A 23633-nucleotide genomic window follows, 5' to 3' on the forward strand; every position below is an offset into this window, starting at 1 on the left:
CCCTCTGGACTGGGCACATGTGAAGGAGGGCAAGGGGGACTACCTGCACCATTGCCACCATAAGGCCCAAGAGGCGAAGGCAGAGTTTCCACTCCACCTGGGCATGCAATGTGAAGCGACTGAGACATGCGGCGAAAGACTGCTGTCTCGCCGGTGAGAGAGTCACGGATGCCCTCCTGGAGTCCAGGACCATGACCTGGAAAGGCTGGAGCCTGCTTTTCTTGGGATTGAGGCGAAAGCTCAAGTCCTGAATGTGCTTTAACAGCAAGGCCACGTGTAGTCGGCATTGCACTTCTGAGGTTGCACAGATGAGCCAGTCTTAATATCCTGAGCCCCCGCTGCCTCATGGGTGCAAGAAGTGCATCCATGCACCTGGTGAAGGTTCGGGGGGCCAGAGAGATTCCAAATGGGAGGACTTTGACCCGACCCTCAAACGCAAACCTCAGGAACCGCCAATGCCCCGGCCAGATGGGTATCTGAAAATAACCATCCTGCAGGTTGATGGTAGCAAACCAGTCCCCTGCATTGTTGGCCTGCCGCACCCTCGGAACTGTGATGAATCTGCACCTCAGGGACCGGAGGTACCCCTGAGGTTTAAAATAGGATGAAGGTCCCCTGTTTGCTTGGGTACAAGAAAATAATGGGAGAAGAACCCCGCTTGGGGGTCTGAACACCTGACTTCCCTTATCGCCCTCTTATCCAGGAGGGTGGATAGCTCTGCACGTAAGGTCTGAGCGTGCATGGCACTGCTCACCAAGGTAACCGTAGGTGCCCTCGTCACACAGGGTCTGGTCCTGAACTGCAGGTGGTACCCATGGGTCATGGTGGAGAGCACCCATGGATCCGCTCCTAAGGCCAGCCAAGCCTTCCTGCATCGAGCTCAGAGGCGAGGCTGGCTGGCCCGCAGATTGTCAGGAACGATGAGGGCGCCTGGAGAGGCCACGGGCACTAGCACGCTGGCCCCCCGGGAATGCCTGAAGCCGCTGCCTGAAATCAGTCGGCCCCCAAGACGGATGCCCCAAGGTAGGTGTGGTCGCCCTAGGGCGCCTAGCACCCCTGGCATGCCTGCCAAGAGACCCTGATACCTCTTCTGCACAGCGGCAGCTGTCACGCGCCTGCTACAACAGTGTGGTTGCCTGTGGGCCGAACATGGACCCAGGCTCCACCGGAACTCTCAAAAGACGCTCTCTGTCTGCCTGCTGGAGCTGAGATTGAGACAGCCAGAGATGGCGTCTAGTTACCCAGAACTGAGCCAAGGAGCGGCCCGACGCCACTGCCTGCTTAGACAATGCAGCGAGGCACACAGAGGCTGACTGGAGCTCTCTCAAAATAGTGGGATCACCGGCACTGCTTTGCAAGAGACCAGAGAGGTGTCGAACAGCTTGAATCGCTGTGGGCCTATGCAGCTTACCTAGCAGAGCCTCCATAGTCCTGCCATTGGCACTGAGGCAGGAGGGACCACCAAAGAGGGAGTTGGGAGAGGACAAGAGGGGCTCCAAAGCTTCATCCACTGGGGGGAGCGAGCCACAACCAATCAATCAGCCTTTCGCATGTTGGAAAGGCTACTATCTTTCACCAATTCCAAAAGCTTGTAAGGAGATCACCTCCTGTGGTTGCTTCAAGGGATGTCTAAGCCTGCGCTGCAGTTGCAGGAAAAGTGGCATGTTATGCATGGAGTCATGCAGCTGCAGCAGCACCTGTCAGAACACTGCTGGAGAGGAGGAGGATGAGGATGATTAGGATAGCCCAGGAGTGGGCAAACTGCGGCCCACGGGCCGTATCCGGCCCGCCAAGCACTTTCATCCGGCCCGCTGAGCATTTCATTTAGTTATCAGGCTGCTCGCTATTTTTTTCCTGCGATAGAGATGACGTTGGTTAGCTTTACTGCAAACTGCTTTTCACTCTCCTTAGATAACGTTTACAATGTCAATGTCAAAACATCATGTTAAATAGAGATAACATCATGTTAAACTAAGTTAACTCTTAGTTATCTCCTTTGCAGCATATCTAACGTGAACATGCAATCCATTTAATTGGGAACGCGTCTGCACTCACGAGAGAGAGAGCCGCAGGTTCCAGCTGGCTTGTGATTGTTGATAATTGATATCTCCTTCTTATAAGAAAGTTTTAAAAGGAAATCATGAAGGCAACAGTAGTTCCCACTACTGACCATTTAAAAACTGTGAGAGGGCCCAGCCGTAGGTACAGCACTAGCCATAGCGGAGCAGGCATAAAGAAGATCATTGAGAAATAAACGTGAATTAAAGCGACAGTGCACAATTCACAATTTATACATTTGTTAAACAGCATAAAATTAGCAGTATTTTTAAGCAATTAATATTTTAAAACAAATACTTTTCATACTAAATTATAGGCTATAAAAAATTTATTTTTTATGCGTGTGTCATGTGGGGGATGGGGGGGGGTTGTTGTGCGGCCCACCGGCCAATTTTCAAAACCCAATGTGGCCCTTGAGCCAAAAAGTTTGCCCACCCCTGGGATAGCCTAAGGCGGGGATCACATTAGCCAGCGGCAAGCGGCAGGTTTCCTATTGTTCTCTATGGTTCGGCAGCGGAACGTAACTCTAGCGTTGAACAAGCTGAGCATTGAACTTGGTTTAACTTTCAAAGCGCAACGCGGGCGTATTCAACTGACAAACCGTTTGTGTTGCTTAGGAACGAGACAAAACGTATTATGGTCTGAGTGTTGCGTTACGTTTGCCGCTGCCGCTTGCCGCTGGCTAATGTGATCCTCGCCTAGTGTAGCCTACCTCTTCATACATAGAAGTTTAAATAATTAAATAAAATAGAATGGATTAATTACTAAATAAATAGGTAAATATGCATTATTAAATACATTGTTAAAATACAGATAAATACAGATAAATAATAGAAATAGATAGTTAAAATAGGCATTTAGCTTAAGAGTTTCAAGCTTTTTCTTCAAATACTAAATAAATAGTTAAAATACAGATAAATAATATAAATAGATAGCTAAAATACAGTAATCAACCTTGCTTCTAAACATGTTTCAAGTAAATTCTTCAGAAAGCCATCAACCTGTTTCATGGTCCTTGTGCTCACAAGTGAACACACACACACACACATGCAGGCAAACAGGCACACACACACACACACACACACACACACACCATTACCCCCCACACACACTCACAAGCGAAAACACACACACAAGCACGCATACACAAAAGCAAACGCACACATGCACACACTCAATTTGGAGACAAATTGACAAGCGTGATTTATTTTTGCGGTGATAATGTGCAGGACTGAGCAGCGGTCATATTTTGTACTGCTTTGGTACCTCTAGTTCTACATTATTCTAGGACTGTGAGAAACGCTGAGGGTGATAAAGTGTAACCTGCGTTGTGTTGAACCTGCGCGATTCAGCCCTGCACACGCCCGGACTCGAATCCGCGAACAGCAGGACCTCGGATCGGGAGGCGAGCGCGCTAACAATTGAGCCAATAGCCCAGGCTACTAGCTCGCATGCCAGCAGCACTCTTGAGGCGTCGGGGAGTGAGGTTCACCAACGTTCCACAAGCACAGCTAAGCTAGCTGGCATCCATACACTCACCCCCCTAAACCTCACTCCCGATCCGGGTCACAGCACCAATGTAACCTGCGCTGTGTTGAACCTGCGCGATTCAGCCCTGCACACGCCCGGACTCGAACCCGCGAACAGCAGCACCTCGGATTGGGAGGCGAGCGCGCTAACACTCATGAGGCGTCGGGGAGTGAGGTTCACCAACGTTCCACAAGCACAGCTAAGCTAGCTGGCATCCATTACACTCACCCCCCTAAACCTCACTCCCGATCCGGGTCACAGCACCAATGTAACCTGCGTTGTGTTGAACCTGCGCGATTCAGCCCTGCACACGCCCGGACTCGAACCCGCGAACAGCAGCACCTCGGATTGGGAGGCGAGCACGCTAACACTCATGAGGCGTCGGGGAGTGAGGTTCACCAACGTTCCACAAGCACAGCTAAGCTAGCTGGCATCCATTACACTCACCCCCCTAAACCTCACTCCCGATCCGGGTCACAGCACCAATGTAACCTGCGTTGTGTTGAACCTGCGCGATTCAGCCCTGCACACGCCCGGACTCGAACCCGCGAACAGCAGCACCTCGGATTGGGAGGCGAGCACGCTAACACTCATGAGGCGTCGGGGAGTGAGGTTCACCAACGTTCCACAAGCACAGCTAAGCTAGCTGGCATCCATTACACTCACCCCCCTAAACCCCACTCCCGATCCGGGTCACAGCACCAATGTAACCTGCGTTGTGTTGAACCTGCGCGATTCAGCCCTGCACACGCCCGGACTCGAACCCGCGAACAGCAGCACCTCGGATTGGGAGGCGAGCGCGCTAACACTCATGAGGCGTCGGGGAGTGAGGTTCACCAACGTTCCACAAGCACAGCTAAGCTAGCTGGCATCCGTTACAGAAGCATAGTTCAATGAATGTAGGCTACCACTGACATCATGGGCGTAGATTTAGGGTGGGACGCTAAGGACTAGTCCTAATCAAAATTGACAAAATTGTCCCCACCAATATTTTAGCGAATTTATTTGTACTGCTGATCATTCCGACAGCCAGCACGACAATACAAGAAACGTCAGGGTTATCTGACACGCAGGCTACACGCATGGAGAATGCCAATGCACAGGCTACTTTGCAGTGGCAGTCAAGCGAGCAGGTGTGTCAACGACAACGGTAAGTTACCAGGGCTGTCTGCCTATACATACCCCATAAAAGGCAAAAGTAAAACATTTTGATATTGAATTTGACTGACAGAGCTTTCAATTCGGCAGCCGTGGCCTACTGGTTAGCGATTCGGACTTGTAACCGGAGGGTTGCCGATTCGAACCCCGACCCATTGCTACCCGAGCGCTGCTGTTGTTGCAGGCAGCTCACTGTGCCGGGATTAGTGTGTGCTTCACCTCACTGTGTGCTGAGTGTTTCACTAATTCACGGATTGGGATAAATGCAGAGATTATATTTTCTTAAATGCAGAGATTAAAATATACTTATACTTACAATTAACCACATTATAATCAATAGGCCAAAATCATAATTGTGTATCTGTGCCGAATTTCGTAATTCAAGAATTACATTCATTACAAAATCATAAGGCTGCATCTTGAACTTCCAGTATGTGAGAAACTTGACTTGCCTTAATATATCCAACCTCAAGTATGCAGCTAATAAGGAAATATAATTGTTATTTAAAGGAGAAGTTCGGTGTGAAATTGACCTTAGCTGTACTGAAAGATGTTGCCGAGTACTCACATGTGTCCAATAGGCACCTTCGCTCACCCCCTAGCATTCCAAATTACGCCGTTTTTAGCCGAGTAGCTGTGGGGGCATAGCGTAGCCTATGCAACTAAATCCCTATTTTTACACAATTAAAAAGGTTCATTCCCGTTGGCATTATTCCAGTGTGCGAAAGATGAGTTTCTCTGGTCTTACCAGTGACCACTCTCTCCCTATAATGGCCAATCCAAAATATGTCAGAGCCAGCTAGGTGGGCTTCCGTCCATGTCTATGACTGATTCAGAAACAAACAATGGAGGCCAGAGGAGATGATCCAGAGTACTATAGGCCTACAACAGCAACAACAGAGAGAAAAATACAAATTCTGACAAATACAGTGAACAGAAGAAAGGTGCCTACAAAGCACCAAGGAGGACACATAATAATTCAAAAAGGGGAAAAGTATATTGGCCTGAAAATGCCCAAGTTTCAATTAAAACAATAATTTAAAGGAACCGTATGTAAGATTGTGGCCAAAACGGGTACTACAATCACTTTCAAATTACTGTAGAGCGGTGTATCCCCTTCCCCTCCCCTCTGACTGGCAGAGTTGGCAACCGGATGACGAAACACTACTGACTTTGTGATTAGTAGATAGGTGGAGGGTGGCGCATTAGGCCAAAACACAACATGACAACATCAACATCAGTTGAGGGCTGCAACTTCACTTTTTAAATGACAATATCCTGGCCAGACTACTGTTGTCTGTGATATAAGTATTTGAAATGAACATGATTTCTTAATGTCTAGTGACATATCAGGGCAATTTTATGATTAATTGAAATACATTTTTTACATACGGTTCCTTTAAAAGTTACAATCAAAAGGAATTTGCCTGGAAAGGGATCCATATCTATTTGCCCCTATCAAAATGAGGAGATGGTATGGCTGGAGTTGCTATCTGCTACAGGGACTTTGCCTGGAATTGTGTTCTATGGTCAGATGAAAAGAGCTTTTTGCCAACAAACATGCACAGTTTTGGCGTACATAGGAATGACCATAGGCCTACTGGAAAGAGCCCCATGCCAAATCGTATGCAATGTTACGGCTGATGTGTGTTAGTAGCCTATGTTATACTTGTAATTTTACCCTCTTGCGTTATGGACAAGGAAAAATACAATGACATTTTTGGGAAAAACTATGCTACAATGACAGAATTCTTCCAGGACGCGGATCCTCCAGTACGTTAGATGGCAGTGTATCGTCACGTGTGCCTGATATTGGACGTAGAAGTAATTCACGTGTGATTCCGAAACATGACTGTAGCAGAGCCCTTATTAGACATTCTCTGACTGTAGCTTGAAGTGAAATTGTAGAAGTGTTTCTCAGTCCCTAATTTAATTGAAAATGGTGCGTAAATTGAAATTTCACGAGCAAAAGCTCTTAAAAAAGGTCGATTTCTTAAACTGGGAAGTCGACAATAACTTGCACGAGGTTAAGATACTACGAAAATATCATATCGAGAAGAGAGAGGACTACACAAAGTAAGTAATGCTGCTAGCCATCTCACTAGCATGTGAACCTCCGTGTCGTGTTTACATGTTTTGTAGACATATTGAAAATGGGTGTGTTGTGCTTTTGTTTCTTTTATTATTATAGGTACAACAAATTAAGTCGTAATATAAGAGAATTGTGTAGAAAAATCAGGGACCTTGACGAAAAGGACGGATTCAGGTCTCACAGTACTGCGCTTCTCCTGGAAAAGCTGTGAGTGTGACTTAAAATTTATGTTTTTGGAATGGACTGACCTGGGGCGTGTTTCCCAAAACCATAGTTGCTAACTATGTAAGCAACTTTGTTGGTTGCAATGCAATTTCCCCATTGCCAACCAACTAAGTTGCTAACAGGTAAGCAACTATGGTTTTGGGAAACGCACCCGGGCACTAGAGCTCTGGGTCCAAATTGGGTAGGTCCAAATACGTTTAGTGACAAATCTAAGTTAACTCCGAGTAAGTGGTAAACCTCTTAATAGAAGAGCTGTATGGCTTCATTCTCCTAAAAAAAACCCAATGCCATAGGGCTCTTCTTGTAGGAGGTCTACCACTTACTTTGAGTTAACTGAGATTTGTCACCACGTACTTGGAATAGCCCCCTGGTTAAATCTATAACATTACTAAGTTGCCATTGACTTGCTTACAATAATTTACAATAACTTCACAGGTACACTGTGGGATTGATCCCCACCAAACAGAACCTCTCTTTAGTTGAGAATGTCAGTGCCTCCTCCTTCTGCAGGTAAGATGAATTGCCACTTTGCCAAATGCTTTTGTGCCCCTTTGTCTGATGCTGGGAAACGTCACTTCAGTTGACGTTCAAACAAAACAGAAAGCTAGCTCGCTACTTCCTCCCGTGCACCATCTCGTCGGTGATTTGCTGGTAGTTTATGTTTTTATGGGCAAGGTTTGCCCAAGTTGTTTTGTGGCTGTTTTTGGAGCCTGGGTTGTCCAGAGATCGCGTTTTTTTTAGTGTATTCAGGACACAGGCAGCTAGCGGATGGTGAGGTGATGTTTGCTGTAAGTGACAAAAAATGTTTTAGCCTAAAAAACGTATGACATCGCTAAGAGCACCTTTAACTAAATTAAGTGTTCTTTGTAAACCATATCTGACCTAATACAGCAGGTCTGCCGATTAGAAATGTTCAGTGTTTTTACAGATCTAGATATAAGCCTGCGTTAACAAACCGCTGTCCTTTCTTTATCAGTTGTTGAAATTAATTAATTGTTGAAGGTGTTGGTTCTTTAATATTCTTTTTTGTGTGCCTTTAATTTTGTAGGAGACGACTTCCAACAGTAATGGTGCGATTACGCATGGCACAGAATCTGAAGACAGCAATTACCTTTATCGAGCAAGGACGTATCCTTACTAAACCTGTTGAATAACAAGGCAGTAGGGCTGCAGAATTGGAAACTCTGTCCCCATGGTTCATCTTGTCACATCTCTTTTTACATTCATGTCATCTTCCTTGTGTGACAGACAGTGAAGTTCACCTACTAGTGTTGTGCTTCTCATGCACTAGGAATGCTTACCCATCAGAAGTGGCCCAACCTAGTGAAATGTGCTATACTGAACTGAAAGTTGACTTTTCCCAAAATAATTAGACATCAAATCACAATATCTGTTAGACAAATCTGACATTTCCCCCAAATCGTCCAGCCCTACAAGGCAGGCATGATTAGTCTTTTTGTTGAGTTTCATCCATCAAGCCTTTCCTGTTAAGATTCTGTTTTGTCACATTAACTCGTATCTTGAGTCATCCATGGAGGAACCAAACCGAACTCAGTGTGTTGTATGCATGATTCAGATTTCCCTTGACTCCTTTCTAAGACATCAGAGTTGGACCAGAAATTGTTACAGATCCTGCATTCCTCGTCACCAGGTCAGCTTGTGTAGAACTTTGCTATGAGTGATTCCCTGCTGTGTGATGTGGTGGAGTGTCATGTTATAAATGGAGTTATTTAATTTAGTTCTGTGTTTAATTCTATTATTATAGAAATATGGAGGACTTTGTAACGTGGGTTGATTCTTCCAAGATTAAACAGCATGTCATGAATTACAATGAAGAGGTATGGAATACACTGGATTTTGAATCCAATTCTGTTGAAAACCATATACTTATGGCACATTACTGTCATATTCTGAATTTTACCCTGGCAAGATATTTTAACATTATGTATGACTTTGGTTGTTTTCAGAGGGATGACTTTGACCTTGTGGTGTAGACTTCTACAGAGAATGGAGCCATTCAAGCAGGCCTCTGGATGTTGTCTTCAAAACGGCATATACCCCTTTTGTGATTGTTCCGTATCTTATACATAACTAAAACATCAGAAAACAACTTTTGTGGAAAATTTTCTTGTGTTTTATATAAAAATATTCCTGTGCAGTAAAGAATACTCATTATGTGTCCTGAATACCCTTTCTGAAACACATTAATTTTGCCATTTACTCATCTACAATAGTTAACCACATTTTGTCAAATATCTTTTAACCTCACATTAAGTAACAGTCAATAATAAGCTTACTAACAATTGGAAGTGAAATGCATGTCAAAATTCTGTGTAGATTTCAGACACTGCTGAAAATGTATAATGTATTGAATGTCTAGATGAGTATTACAATTGCCTCGCACCTATTTGCGCATGTTCAGAGAGACAGGAAAAGTTGCTTTAAATCCAAACACCGGTGTAACCACATTCTAGAAGACATCCCAGCCCAAACATTAGTAATGACAGCTTTTCTGGAGCTGCCAATGAACCAGCACCCTACTCCTCTTTCAGTACAAATAGGATTTCCTGAATTTGGTGGTCTCAGAGCCACCAGAAACGCACATACACAATAAGTGTGATCAAAAACACACCAACAGCTGCCACCTTGGCATATGTGGATCGAGTGTTCAAGTACTTGGCATCACTGCGGTACTTTTTGGAGAGGCTGGACAAATTACTGGCTTTGGAATCCAATGCTACAGGAGGAAAAGAAATATTGATCAACCAGTGCATACATATAGCATGGACTTAACTGCGGCAACAACATAACTGAAGAAATGCAATTTTGCTAGAACCAGAGTTGAACAGCAGCCTAGTATGAGTTTCACACAGCTCAAACGCTGCTAACAGATCTTTGGCAATGTGCAGAGAAGCGTGTTTTAACAAAAGGAGTCTACAATACATCTAGTCTCAGTCTTCATATGACAAACTTACCTGACAAAGTCTCTCCTCTCTGAAGTACTTCCTCAATATTTGCTACCATTATCCTTTGGACATCCTGCAGTTCCGTGTTGATGCTGTTCAAGTTCCTTCGTGCTCGGCTGTCAATGTATGATTTTTTTGCCTTCTGGATGTATGTGTCTGTACATAGAGATCATTTGTCATAAACAATTCAGTTGTAGGTTCAAATGATTTTTGAATAGAGTAAAGCCACTCACCAAACTCAATGAAGGAATAAGGCCGTGAAACTGTAGGTACCTTTCTCCCGTACTGCTCACTGAACTCAGTTTGTAGGTCCTCCAAGAATGCAAACGCAAGTTTCCTGGGGAAACCAACCTCGCACAAGGCCAGGTAGCAAACACCTTTCTCTATGGCAAAGCTGGTAAAATGGATGACATTGTGAAGAACTTGCACAGCTACAAACACTGAATACTTAGCCTGGTTGACACCAGGCTTGTGCAAAATTCCAAAATTTAGAATTGGCCTCCATTCAATTCATGAATTGGAATTTGAATTGAATTGGCTCCTTTATGCAGAGCAGAAGCAGCGACTGTTCCATTATAGTCTATGGCCATAGCTCAGAATTTCACCACATATGCTAAGATCTTGGTTCTATAGAGTTAGGAATGTGAATTTTGGGCACGTTTTCATGATCCTCAAACCCGACCATTACAGGTACATTTTTGAGCATTCCCGTCTTGAACATTTTCAATTATACTTCCTTTAATTCAAATTCTAATTCTGTAATTCTAGATTCTGTTTTTGACCTCAATTCAAATTCAAGAATTGAATTGGAATTAAGGAGTCATTCTTGATTCAATTCTGAATTTTTGCACAACCCTAGTTGACACCAAACCGCATATCTCAATTGAGGTTCGTCTGTTTTCTCCCAGGCTACTGAATACTTGTCTAGAACTAGTACTTACTGAAAATTCATGGCCCCCGCCTCTAAAGTGCATCTGCTGGGACTTTCACCATTGAGTTTGCGGCATAGCAGCTTAGCTTGACTCTGATAATGTTGAAGGTCCCGACCCGACTGCAAAAAAGAAAATAGTTACAATTGATCTATGCATGGAGGCTGGTAGAGATGGGAAGTAACGAAGTACAAATACTTAAAGGAAGTAAGCTGATATTGGAAAACTTCTTAGTCGAATTCCGAGTTTTATCAGATTGTGTACAGTCGACAAAATATCCTATTCTTTGTTTGTTTGCTTTTCCTCCTTAAAAATAGGAAAATATTCAGACATTTTCCTACTAGACCTATTCTGCCAGCCAGCTTACCTCAAACAGAATCAAGGCTGTAATCATAATGAGGGGGACATGCCCCGCCCCATATAAAGGCATCACTCACCCGTCCACCCACAATAACATTTAATACAACCTGAACCACTTCACTCAGTTCTTGAAGAACCATTACAACTGCTGCTAAGCTTGGTGTATTTGTCAGCTAGCTAGCTGATGAACGTAGAAAGAATGAGTCAGTCCACGTCATCAAGTAGTCTACTGTAAAATCTAAAGTTACAAACCTGCCAGAAAACATGGAATACTGAACCAGGCAACAATGAAACACAAATGTTAAGCTTCAAGTAAAATGCCACCTAATCCCCACTTGTTGTCTGACAAGTGAACTACAATGCATTCTCGTCCAAGCACTTTGGGATGCCTGGAGCACAATGTCATAGTGCACAAGCAATGTCCCCAAATATGTTGCTGTATCACATTCTGAGCCATTTTACACCTCTGTGTTTGAAACCTCACGTAGCATGATTTTTGTCATTCAATTTGTTATGTATGGTATATCTTCACAACTGAACAAAATGCCCTACACACAATATATTGTGACATTTATTGTTTTTTAATTTGTGGAATTTTTCACTGCAAAAAGGTGTTGTTGCATTTGTGTTACATGGAGTGTAGCATTCTTTTGTGCATGCAACCCCAAAAATATAGGTAAGGTAGCTGCTAAAATGACCAGGTTGATCCATTTGATTTGTGAAAGGCCAAGTAATAGGCATAAAACATTAAAATGACCTTTGATACTCAGACTGTTTTGAAAAATGTCACATTTCCTGAGCTTTGACCATATACTGTCAGTATATGAGTTTTGACTATTACTGCGATTAGTGTTTGGCAGCCCATCAACTAAATAGGTATTTTTCGAGCGAAACTGATCTGTGGTAGTAACCAGGGATGTAGTGGTAAAATAAGAGGTGGGTAAACTATGATTTCTGTGATCTCAGCGACGTGGACTGCGCCGTGCGGTAGGTAGGCTATCGATTTTTTTAAAAAGGCATTCAGAACATCAAGGTTCAAAATCCCTTCTTTCTCCAGGTGCTAATGGTGTGTAGTACAACTATTGAAAATTCAAAAACTAGTACATCGTACAACGGAGGGTATTTTGCTGAGTTTATTTTGGCATTCAGGACATGTTTGATGATGATGGTGGCAATACTAGTGGGATGAGTGTACATATTGCGAATGTAATAGCCTACAGTGTGATTTTAGAATGTTAAAAGTTGCAATTGGTGAATAAACTGTTCTGAGAGGCGGATAAACTCGAATAAGAGGTGAATAAACTCTATTTCTGAAATTTCAGAGGTGGATAATTAACTGCGTTTACTTGCGTTTAGGCTCCACTACATCCCTGATAGTAACACAAGTGAACGTAGCCTGCATATATTTGCATACAAGAACATAACGTGGTTTATCACATCAATTCAAAGTAAAAATCGCTGAACTTAGTAAGTGACATAGATAACGTGTGCTATAAAAGTTTATTCAAACCTGTTCATCTTCTTGAATTGATGCTGCAAGGGGCAATCCGTCGGCCACTCGAACAATCATTGTAAGCAGAACCATCCTGCTACTGTATGTTCTTTAGAGTCTGTAATTGCAATTTAAAGCTTTGACGGTACCGCCAGAGAATGTCTAATAAGACGGGCTCTGGTACCGCAGAGATTTACAAGTGGGTTATGGCTGGTTACGGCTACGGGGAATGTGGGAATGTGCTGAGCTAGGGAGCCGCTGACCAGGGTGAGATGTGTCTGTGCAAATACAGTCCGACGAAATCTCCAATGTCTACAAAGAAAGGTTCCGCACCCATCGTTGTACAGGTGTTGTATTTATACAGTCTATGGATAAAATCATCAATGATGCATCAAGATTGTCCACAGTGCTGAGAATTTTTTTTAATTTATTTGTACTTTAATTGTAAATCTTTCGTACATTATGACATTCCATGAGTGGTTTCTCATGCCTAGAAAGCACCAAAATATAGCATAAACATTGGGATTAATTTGGTTTACACATTCATTTGAATTGCACCAAAAATAGTTGCATTGGGTAAATTCTTATTGCGTATAGCCGTTGAATGTTTCGGCAATCGTTTAACCTTTCATCATCATAGCAGAGACCGTGGCAGATGAATAGGTGGCCCATCGATTATTAATGTCTGTATGCTGGAATTCACATGCAAGACACGGGCGACAGTTTGAGCGAGTTGTAGATCGCGCATGTAAGAGCTGCTCTTTTACGGTTTTCTAATAAGAAAACTGCAACGTTGTTAATAAGACACTATAAAGTAAGTACGAATAATGCTGTTGTGAGCGTATGAATCGTGATTTTCTGGTTCAGCAACGTCAGTCTGTGCGGAGGCGCCCACAGTGTTCGAAATACCTCGGTTTCTGTTTCTTTGTTGTGCCCCCGTTGTTGTTGTCATCCTTTCGTTTCTTTTGGGCCTCTTGTTTAATTTCTACCTAGATTTCAGGTATTATGGTATTTGCTTTAACATTTGAGGCAGTAACACCTTGTGGATACATTTTAAGCATTACAGCTGCGGGTTAGCTAGCTAGCTGACGTTGGTTGTGTGGCAGCTTGCAGTAATAATGGGTTAACTTGAATGCGCCGATCTCTATCAAATTGCTGCTGTGCCATACTTTCTTTCTGGGTATTCTTGGCTTTGTTGATTGCTGCCATACAATGAAATATGCTACTGCGTATGTGTTTTTAATCGCCAGAGCATATTGCATAGGCCAAAGTTGTACGTTATGGGTGCACAGCTGCTCCCAGCTGTGCGGTTCATGTCACCTCGCTGCTGTGGTGAACAGACTGGCAGTAGCTTCTAGTCAATATTTTTGAATTAAGGCATTGCTGGTATATGAGTTATGAGAAAACAAAAAAGACTAATATGCAGCTCGTTTTAAACCAAAACTGTCCTGGCACATTTCCCTTTATTTACCAGCTATATTGTCCGTTCGTGCGGTTGGCTGGCTGGCAGCCTTCTAGCGATTCACACAAGGCCCATTGCACTCCAGCTTGACACGAAAGATGCTCAGAATAATTGTAAATAAGTCCCTGAAACGTTAGTGAATAGTGAATTAGTGAATTGCCTAATTGGCTGTTTAGCCGTTATATTGTCCAATTTGTAAATAGTTTTTGGTTTTGAAAAGGAAGAGACTCTCAGTGTGCTTTGGGGGCAAAGACATTTCTGGGTTGTCTGTGAAATACCCTCTGCCAGAGAGCAGTCTGCAATGCTTCATTGGAAAATGTTAATCACTTTTTCTGATTAGTACTTGCCCATGATGAAGCTAGGTGTCTGTGCCAATCCCTGAGCCTGCACTGTATGACAGTCAGTGGTTACAAACACACATCCAAAGTTTAAATTTAAGGTGAAAAGCTTGAATGTGATGGGTGTGTGGATATTTGATTGGTTGTATGATTAGCCTCCAGGGCAGTTTGTTTGGCATTAGAATTATATATGACAGCTAAAGTTCTATCTTAACAGCCTTGTTCAGATGTTCTGCTCAAAGTTTAAGGCTAGGAGAGATTCAAGATGCACAGCCCATTTTTAAATATGGCAATGCACACATGCATTTACATGTTGAGTTATTATGACCGCCGCGCAGCGAAGCGAAGGTTTAGTCAGATTTTTTTTTCTTTTTTTTTTTTTCGCATGTCCAAATTTCCGTCAATGATTCCCGGGACACTGAAAGACCGGGGTACACGAAACTTGGTGGGCATGTAACCCCACATGGATAGCATGGAACCATCGTTTTTCGTTTTGATCTGTAGCCCCCCCGCTGGACTGGACCCCCGAAAGGAGGGTAGGGCAGACACAGTTTTCTGTGAATATCTCGCAAAACCGTAGGGTTTAGGAGGACCATTTTTTTTTGTATGTTGATCTCAAGAGGCCATGTCAACCCATTCCATAACCACTCATTTCATGTATAGCGCCACCTAGTTAAACACAAAAAAGTAAAAATGAGGTGTTGTAATCGCAGGTATCTGTGACCTAACATAGTCAAAACTGCACGAAATTGGAAGTGTAGGATCATTATGACACCCTCTGAATGCACGCCAAGTTTCGTGGAATTCCGTTCATGGGGGGCCACACAATTAATTACTTTATGTTACTATACACCAACTGGCCTGTAGGTGGCCGGAGACAGTTTTCTGTGAATATCTCGAGAACCGTAGGGCCTAGGAGGTCCACCTTTTTTTATGTATGTTGGTCTTAAGGGGGCATGTCAACCCATCCCATTACCACTTATTTCATGTATAGCGCCACCTAGTTAAAAATTAAAAAGCAAAAAATTAGGTGTTTTCATCACAATATCTCTGGCTGACAAGGTCAAAACTGCACGAAATTAAAAGTGTAGGATCATTATGACACCCTCCGAATGCATGGCAAGTTTTGTGTACTTTCGTTCATGGGGGGCCTTACAATAAAATAATTTATGTGTACATTTAGTGACGTACACCAACAAGGATTCCCGGGACACTGAAAGACCCGGGTACACAAAACTTGGTGGGCATGTACCCCCACATGGATAGCATGGAACCGTCATTTTTCGTTTTGATCTGTAGCCCCCCTGCTGGACTGGACCCCCCAAAAGGAGGGTAGGGCAGACACAGTTCTCTGTGAATATCTTGAGAACTATAGGGCCTAGGATGACCATTTTTTTCTGTATGTTTGCCTCCAGGGGTCATGTTAACCCATTTCATGTGCACACATGTGCACAAACAGATACACACACACACACACACATTCACAGTAATCATACGTATTACACATACTCACACAGTAGACATATGTACGCTTGCATGCACAGGCACATACGCAGGCACACACACAAGCACGCACACACACACACACACACATAACATAAACATAACACAAACAATCAAGAATTTCTCAGAATTATGAACAGGCAAGATGGAGGTGGGGTTGTATCAAATTAATTTTGCATGTGAAATCTATGAACTAATAATGTTTTGGTACTTGTTGTCTAGCAGATACCAGTGAGAATTAAGTGTGGATAATGCAATTTAGTGAGACAGTTAAAATCATATAGGCTTTTCAGCGTGATTTCTTTTTGTGGAAAAAATGTGCTGGACTGGGCGGCGGTCATATTTTGTACCGCTCTGCGGTACATCTAGTTCTTCCTTCGCTTTGTTTTGCCTCGTATAGGTTTAACACTGCGATGTAGTGGGCTAACGGCAGGGAGTGAGGCGATGGGCTGCACCTCAGCCAAGCAGTTGTCAGCTGTACCCAATGAGGACGAGGGCCAGGGCAAGGCTTACAGCAATGGAGATGCCTTTTCAGGTCAGTTAAACAATTTCATCAATTGTTTGTTCACCATGGGCAGTTTTTTTGCAAACTAATACATGCCATTATACATGCCAGTGTTTTGCAGTGGTCAGCCGTGGCCTACTGGTTAGCGCTTCGGACCTGTAACGGTTGACAGGTTGACGGTTCGAACCCCGACCAGTTGGAACGGCTGAAGTGCCCTTGAGCAAGGCACCTAACCCCTCACTGTTCCCCGAGCGCCGCTGTTGTAGCAGGCAGCTCACTGTGCCGGGATTAGTGTGTGCTTCACCTCACTGTGTTCGCTGAGTGTGTTTCACTAATTCACGGATTGAGATAAATGCAGAGCACCAAATTTCCCTCGCGGGAATTTCCCTCGCGGGATCAAAATAGTATATATATACTTATAGCCTTTATAATACACACAAGTAAAAAGGACGTAAACTTGTTTTGCTATTTTAAAATTATGCTGTTATTCATTCTATGACTTTTGTTCTTTGTTATGCATCTATCTTTTGCTTCATTTAGAAGAATACAGAGCAAAGGGAGTGGACAAAGTCAAGCATGCGCATGGTGAAGAGGACCAAGTGAACGCATGCAACCAGGAAAACCTGGTAAGATGACAAACAAGCAGTTTTAGTCAAAGTCCTGCATCCTCAGCCCCTCTCCTCTAACTATATGTAGACATTGTGTTTTTTATTCCAACTGTTGTGTCCTTTGTACAGTGTACAGTTTGTGGATTGTATTGCAAATGTGTGTTTTGCATTTACTCATTTAGCTGATGCTTTTATCCAAAGCGACTTACAATGTTTTGTGGGTTTATTGTAGGAGAAAAGCACACTTTTGCAAAAGGGCAAACTGAAGGACAGCCAGGGTGTTAATGGCAACAAGATAAGGTAAATGGCGTACCTCATCTTCAACAGTGTTGATAGGGAAGTGGTGCATTTCTTTTTTTTTTTATCTTAAAATCAAAACAATGCAATAAACATGACAGCAGAAGATGTGCCATGCAAACTGTTTGAACTGAGCTAAAGTAGCAGGTGGCTTGAGTGTTTGAGTAAAACTACATAGGTTGGGATGTTATGTTTTTTTGCTAATCAATGTGGATGAGGATGAATGGTGTTGTAGTATGGATGTAAAACTTTGTGAAAACTCAAAGGGAAAATGTTGTTTACAAAACATTCCATAGTCCTGTGGACAGACCTGAAGTATTAAGTCACGTGTTGGAGTTGAATATAATTTATTTGGTTGTGTGGTCCGATCCACTGTAATGACAGGGTGCTCGTTGTTGTGACTTGTGTATCATTTCTATGTTATTTTGTTCCCATTCCATGCAGTATCCACTCGTCTGAGAGCCAGCAGGAGTTTTTTAGGATGCTGGATGAGAAAATCGAGAGGGTAAGGAAAGACCTGATTTAACCCCATTGCAACAGTATGTAGACATGGAGAGATTTTGTCTCTAGAAACCAATGTATTAAAGCTTATAGACGTCGTCTAGTCATTTACCATTTCCAGAGCAGACCCACATGATTTATTTTCCATTTCCAGGGGCGGGACTACTGCTCAGAGGAAGAGGATGTCACATAGCACAGTTCTGATTTTTTATTCACTTCCTCTCAAGGCCTGATTCCCGGTCTCTCGTCATGGCCAACTTTCGTCTCCTCTCCTCTGCGAGCGCTCACAGGATGAGCAAAAGCAATATGGTGCAAACACAACACTAATCCACCAACGCATTGAGGCAAGGGCAATTCTAAACAATGTTTCTTCCTTCTTTACACCTGTGCTGATACATGTTTTATACAAAGCCCTTATAGGTTTTGTGTACCATCAACAGCACTTTGACATACATTTCAATAGTTATATATGTTCCCCTATTATGTGGTAACACAAAACTATTGTGAGGTTGTGCAAAAGTGTTGGGATAGAACACAAAAGCAAAGAGAGCAACTGGTTCTCAGCAGTGTCCTCTCAGGGGCTTCGTCAGTCTGTCAGGAGAGGAGATGGGTCAAAGTTGGCTATGGAAGAGTAGAGGGATGGAGCTTTGGCAAAAGCCATGTTCAGACTGTCTAGCTATGCCCCTGCCTTATCCTGTTGCTGCCTATCTAGAAGATTTAAGAGGGAAAGAGGAGTTGTTGAACACTAAGGCAGTGCTGGACACCGTTCTTTTTGGCCATGTTTAATTTTGAACTTTTTGCAAGTGATCAGGATTTTTGTTTCTTAGTAGTTTTGAGATACTAAGTGATGCCTTTTTGGGGAAGGGAGTACACCCCAAATATTTGTTACTGTTCCCAAGCACTAGAGTTATTTTATTTCAGATAAATGCCATTCCATTTAGCACTGTTGCATTCTTACAAGATATTTATATTTAGTACAGCACCCTAAATGAAAATAATCATTCTCAAATCATTGGCTTGTATTTCTGTTTCACTCAAAGACAGCAAATGTACTGTCACTCCAAAGAAATTCCCATTCTGCACTCATACATAGACAAATATTAGGTGATAGTTGGAATTTCTAACCGGATATTTTTCTTTCCTCTGGCCTTCAAGGAAACTTGGTCATTATCTTGCAAGTTGTGTGGTCTTCATATGTACATTTTTTCTAGTCTTTTTTTGTAACTTATGCTCCACCTCTGGATCATGTGTGCAAATCTCAGGACACTTGTGCTGTTCAGTATTGACTGCGATTTACTGTAGAAATACACTTTACTATCGGGACATTTCAGTTCTAGAATCCATTCTTCAGTAGTATCTATATGTGTTGCCATGCAAAGAATGTAGGACCAAATAACTATTTAAAATGACTTTGTTGTATCTACAGAACCTCTGCTGTCTAACAATAAAGGTCAGATAACACAAGATTGAGTTTAGAAGTTGAAGGGTCATTTGAGTGGATGATGTGTAAATGGCAATGGTAAGTGTTGGATCATCTGAATGGCTCAATATATGTAGAATCAGCTGTGAGGGGTCTTTTGGTTTACTTGATGCAAGATACAAGCCAGTCCTGCATACAGTCCTGTGTATGTTTTATTCCTGTAAGTCACAGTAGTGTGTCCAAATGTACCTGAAATGTTTACTTCAAGTATTGAAATCACAAAGTACGGCATTAACATGTATAAGTATACATGGACAGTATTGTAATATGTCTTAGTATCCAGCCATGTGAAATCCTTAAACTGCTCTAGATATAATATTCTATCTAGGTTATACTTGCCAATCCTACAGATCTGTTAAAGAGACTTGCTTGACATCCAATTCATTTTGTTTTTCTACTAAAAATAATAATAAAAAACATGCATTAAATCTTTTCTGTCCTGTGTTTAATGGATATTATCTGTTCAATTGTACATGAAGAACACAAAAAAACAACTTATGCCTTTTCTTTTGTCATATGAGTCACCTTTCTGGGAAACTAGCTCATGAGTTAGATAAGAGTATACATACCCTTCTCTTTCTGTGTGTGCAATAACCCGATAGGCTAGCTCAGCATAACTCACTGGAAGTGGGTTACACCAATTAGCCTTTAGCTTCCAAAAGTGACAAAATAGACTTCCTAACAACTGAAATGTAGAGGAAAAACAAAACTTTCCCAGGAGTTTAGGAAGGAATTGAATGGCAAATTTTAATTTTGAAATGTAGGAAGAGAACAATGACGCACCCGTGATACTCCTGCCACTAGTTAATATTCCAACTCACTGGATGCAGTTCTCCAAACCGCATTATGTTTATATGTCCATACCAGGCCCTCCGGGAAACAACCCTGTTTAATTCCAATGTCTCTGGAGCAACTGAAGAAAGCTCATATTAATTAGTTCATGACTTCTGTTGAGACTCAGGGAGGTATCCTACGCTTGCGGTGCTGTCGACGTCCCTGATCTTGGATGTCAACTGGCGGGTCAGGGGTCACGAGGCCATTGCTAAGCCTCTGGTACACTAGTGTGGAGTCTGATGCTACTGCACATAGCAGCATGGTAGCACCTCTGCTCAAAACCCACCGCACCCTGTGTGACAAAAGGAGACAGCAGCAAAACACAGTCCAATAATTACAATGTTCACAAAGCATCACGGAGGGACAATGAGAAGGTAATCAGTACACCAGGGAGTACCCTCACATTCTGTTTACCCCCACACACCAGAAGTAGCTAAAAGTAAAGGGAAGGGAATCATCTAATTGTTAGTAGTGGTACTCCACAGCTAAATACTGCCTTTGCGTACTGGCTGTTCTGTTTTAGCTGTTTACACATTGGCAAAGAGCTCTAGTCTTGTGTGTTGTCTCTCGCATTCATGGACAATGTGTCACGCTAGGCAAGACACATTCACTAAGGTTAACAATCATTCTGACGCATTGGAAAAGGTGCTCCTTTAACTTGTATATATTTGACTCTGAAAATGATCTGCTGGGGTATTCTGAGGAAAACAAAAAGTGTGTTTTCTTACTCTCTGTGACTAAGTTTTCTGTGAGCAGGCAGCGGAAGCACAGCGTGTGCTACATCCCCTTCTTTCTCATAGCCTTGTAGAAGGACTGCTTCCAGTTTAGGACAGGTGAAGCTGGACACACACTTCCAGTGACGTACTGCAAGACAATAAGAAGTTGTTTCTGGAGCAGGTAGATATATTAGTTTTAGTAGCATTTCAAAAAAACTCAGCCTCACCTTCTGTGAGATCCATGTAGACAAGGAATGCAGCGTGTACCTGAGCACTATCCCCCACGTCTAGTCGTATGAAGTCGAGATACTGCGAGATAAGACAGACACAAAGTATTTTGTTTTTTGTTTACCAAAACCAACCTTGATTGAACTTAATGTTACCTTAGGGTGCTGCAAAATCCAATTAGGAGGGTCTCGATAGACCGGTCTTTCATCCAACTCTTTAACTGTCTCATCAGCCATACTATTGTGTCGATGCTGCTGCTGAGAGAGTAGCCACATTTCAGCCGATCTCGCATGCAGCACTCTGCGCAGGCGCAGCATTTACTGTGTTTACGTCCGACTGTGAAATAGTTTCGGAGGAAACTTGGCCCGTCAATACATTGTGGCCTACCGCACGTAGGTATGGCCTAATGACAACTATTGAAATGTGACTGTTCAAAGTAGGTCTACAAAAGTAGACGTATGCTTTAGTGATAAACCCTGAATTCAGAGTAGGCTATGTGTCAAGCCTCATAAATTCTTAATTATCTTGGCAAAACAGTGCTAAAGGGCTATAATTCTTTCATGAAAAATGTACTAGGCTACTTTGAGGCAATGTATCTGGGTTAGTCACTAAAACATGTAAAGTACTTGGAATACGAAGTGCATCAACCTAGGAATTCCAAAGAATTCAACCAAGGGCTTTGATAACCTGGTAGAAAGAGAAATCCCACTGAACACACCCATTGAATCAACAAAGAAAATGCAAAAATAGACTCTTGTGTAATTATTCCATATTTTGTGTAGTCATTCTATATCAGAACATCTGACATACAATCCAAATAGTCTACAGGAAAAGTGTTACGTTTCATTTGAGACCAGGATTATGCTTCTACACCAAGAGGTTGCCACACAGTAAGGCTTTTATTGTCAGTACGCATTCTGGGTAACCAAAAGTACTATATGGGGAGTTTCCATATAAGACATTTTACAAAACGCATGAGCATACTGTACCTTGGCAAATAATGGTCTAAAGTACTCATTTTTCAATCTATATTGATCTACTTTTGCACACAGTCAAAAAGTCATATCAAGTGACCTAGAGGGCTGAAATGCGGTCAGTTCAGAGATGCTTGTTGTCTGGCAGAAAGAAAAAACGATATTCTAGTTTATGTAACTCTCTGCCAGTACTTCACACAGCTATTCTGATTGTTTCCTAAAAAACTACAGGGTCTCAGCTTTATAAAGAGGTCAATCATTTGATGGTAAGCCAAAAGAGGTGGGAACAGTACCCTGAAGCTGGCACAGTGAAAAAAAGACACATTTTTGAAAGTGTTGAAGTACACTGACTTCGTGAATTTGTGTTGGATGACATATGTGTCGTCTCCTAGTTTGTGAAACACACGCACACACGGGAAGTATGACATACAACTGTTAAGCCAAAATTCACTTTATGTCAAAAAAACTCTTAAAAGTAAGCGATCAGTAAGACAAAATCCATTTTTACCAATAAAGCACACATTTTCTCTACCAGTTAAGTAACATTTTTACACACACATATTAAAATATATATTTTAAATATTAAATATATTAAATATCAAAACCACTACTTCTTCAGACTTCTATGTGCTCAAGATAGGAGTGTCCAACAATGCCAAAATGAATTGTGCACATATTTAAAAAGTATTTCTCCATAGAGGAAGAGTCCAGGTGCTAAAATGGCCTGTCTGCAGTCCAGGCCTGTCACATTGGTTGCATCATGGAATGAAAAACATGATTAAGAATACCCTATACTGTTGAGCAACTGAAATCCTATATCGAGCAGAAATGGGACAACATTTCACTTTCAAAACTTTAGCAACTGGTCTCATCAGTTCCTAAACATTTACAGAATTTTGAAGAAGTGAAGCAGCACAGTGGTAAACATACCCCTGTCCCAACTTTTTTTGAGACATGTTGCTGGCATCAAATTCAAAATGAACATATATTTCCCATGAAATAGTCAAAATTGTAATTTTCAATTAGTCACATTAAAGAGAAACTATGCAGTTTTGTCAATTTCTTCGCTGTTTTCTCGCTTTTTGCTAGCAGGTTTCTCTGCAGAGCTCCCCCTACAGCTTCAGAGTATATGATTTACGACACTCCTCAATCAGTCAGTTTGCCGTTTTCCTCTTTCCATGTTCCCCCGACAACGGTTTACTCGCTTTCTGCTTCTTTTCGCTGGCTCTGCCGTGACGAATGTCTGAGAAACTCCATCGCTACCTTGTTCTAGCTGGTGCCTGGCGTGTATGTGTGTAGTGCAGTAAAGCAATTCATTACATCGCGAGGCTGCAAGCTATGGCTGCGAGACTTTCTGTCTTTCTGTCTTTGAGGCCG

The 23633-nt window shown here is 42.5% G+C and overlaps 3 protein-coding genes across 4 annotated transcripts; 2 read left to right on the forward strand and 1 right to left on the reverse strand.

Annotated features, from left to right (window-relative positions):
• The first annotated feature begins 6577 nt into the window (after window positions 1-6577).
• imp3 (IMP U3 small nucleolar ribonucleoprotein 3) lies at window positions 6578-9173 on the forward strand. The gene is made up of 7 exons (XM_076295324.1): window positions 6578-6822; window positions 6938-7045; window positions 7499-7573; window positions 8112-8191; window positions 8663-8714; window positions 8829-8901; window positions 9031-9173. The coding sequence occupies exons 1-7, from the start codon at window positions 6686-6688 to the stop codon at window positions 9055-9057; spliced, it is 552 nt and encodes a 183-aa protein (XP_076151439.1). The 5' UTR covers window positions 6578-6685; the 3' UTR covers window positions 9058-9173.
• A 55-nt stretch (window positions 9174-9228) lies between these two features.
• On the reverse strand, window positions 9229-13091 carry sec22ba (SEC22 homolog B, vesicle trafficking protein a). Its single transcript, XM_076295323.1, has 5 exons — window positions 12829-13091; window positions 10971-11080; window positions 10263-10423; window positions 10039-10185; window positions 9229-9800 (listed from the first exon to the last, which is right to left on the reverse strand). The coding sequence occupies exons 1-5, from the start codon at window positions 12901-12903 to the stop codon at window positions 9646-9648; spliced, it is 648 nt and encodes a 215-aa protein (XP_076151438.1). The 5' UTR covers window positions 12904-13091; the 3' UTR covers window positions 9229-9645.
• Window positions 13092-13499: 408 nt separating this feature from the next.
• LOC143134727 (uncharacterized protein C1orf21 homolog) lies at window positions 13500-19932 on the forward strand. 2 transcript variants are annotated; one of them, XM_076295325.1, is made up of 6 exons: window positions 13500-13624; window positions 16514-16648; window positions 17159-17244; window positions 17459-17526; window positions 17968-18028; window positions 18179-19932. In XM_076295325.1, the coding sequence occupies exons 2-6, from the start codon at window positions 16558-16560 to the stop codon at window positions 18215-18217; spliced, it is 345 nt and encodes a 114-aa protein (XP_076151440.1). In that variant the 5' UTR covers window positions 13500-13624; window positions 16514-16557; the 3' UTR covers window positions 18218-19932. The 2 variants fall into 2 exon arrangements, with proteins under 2 accessions (XP_076151440.1, XP_076151441.1); XM_076295326.1 differs by having other exon boundaries at window positions 17162-17244.
• Window positions 19933-23633: the final 3701 nt, after the last annotated feature.

Source organism: Alosa pseudoharengus, unplaced genomic scaffold (assembly GCF_046254945.1).
Source record: "Alosa pseudoharengus isolate Yale_2024_CS ecotype anadromous, Long Island Sound unplaced genomic scaffold, YU_APseudo_1.1 YU_APseudo_1.1_scf_2, whole genome shotgun sequence".
NCBI lineage: Eukaryota > Metazoa > Chordata > Actinopteri > Clupeiformes > Clupeidae > Alosa > Alosa pseudoharengus.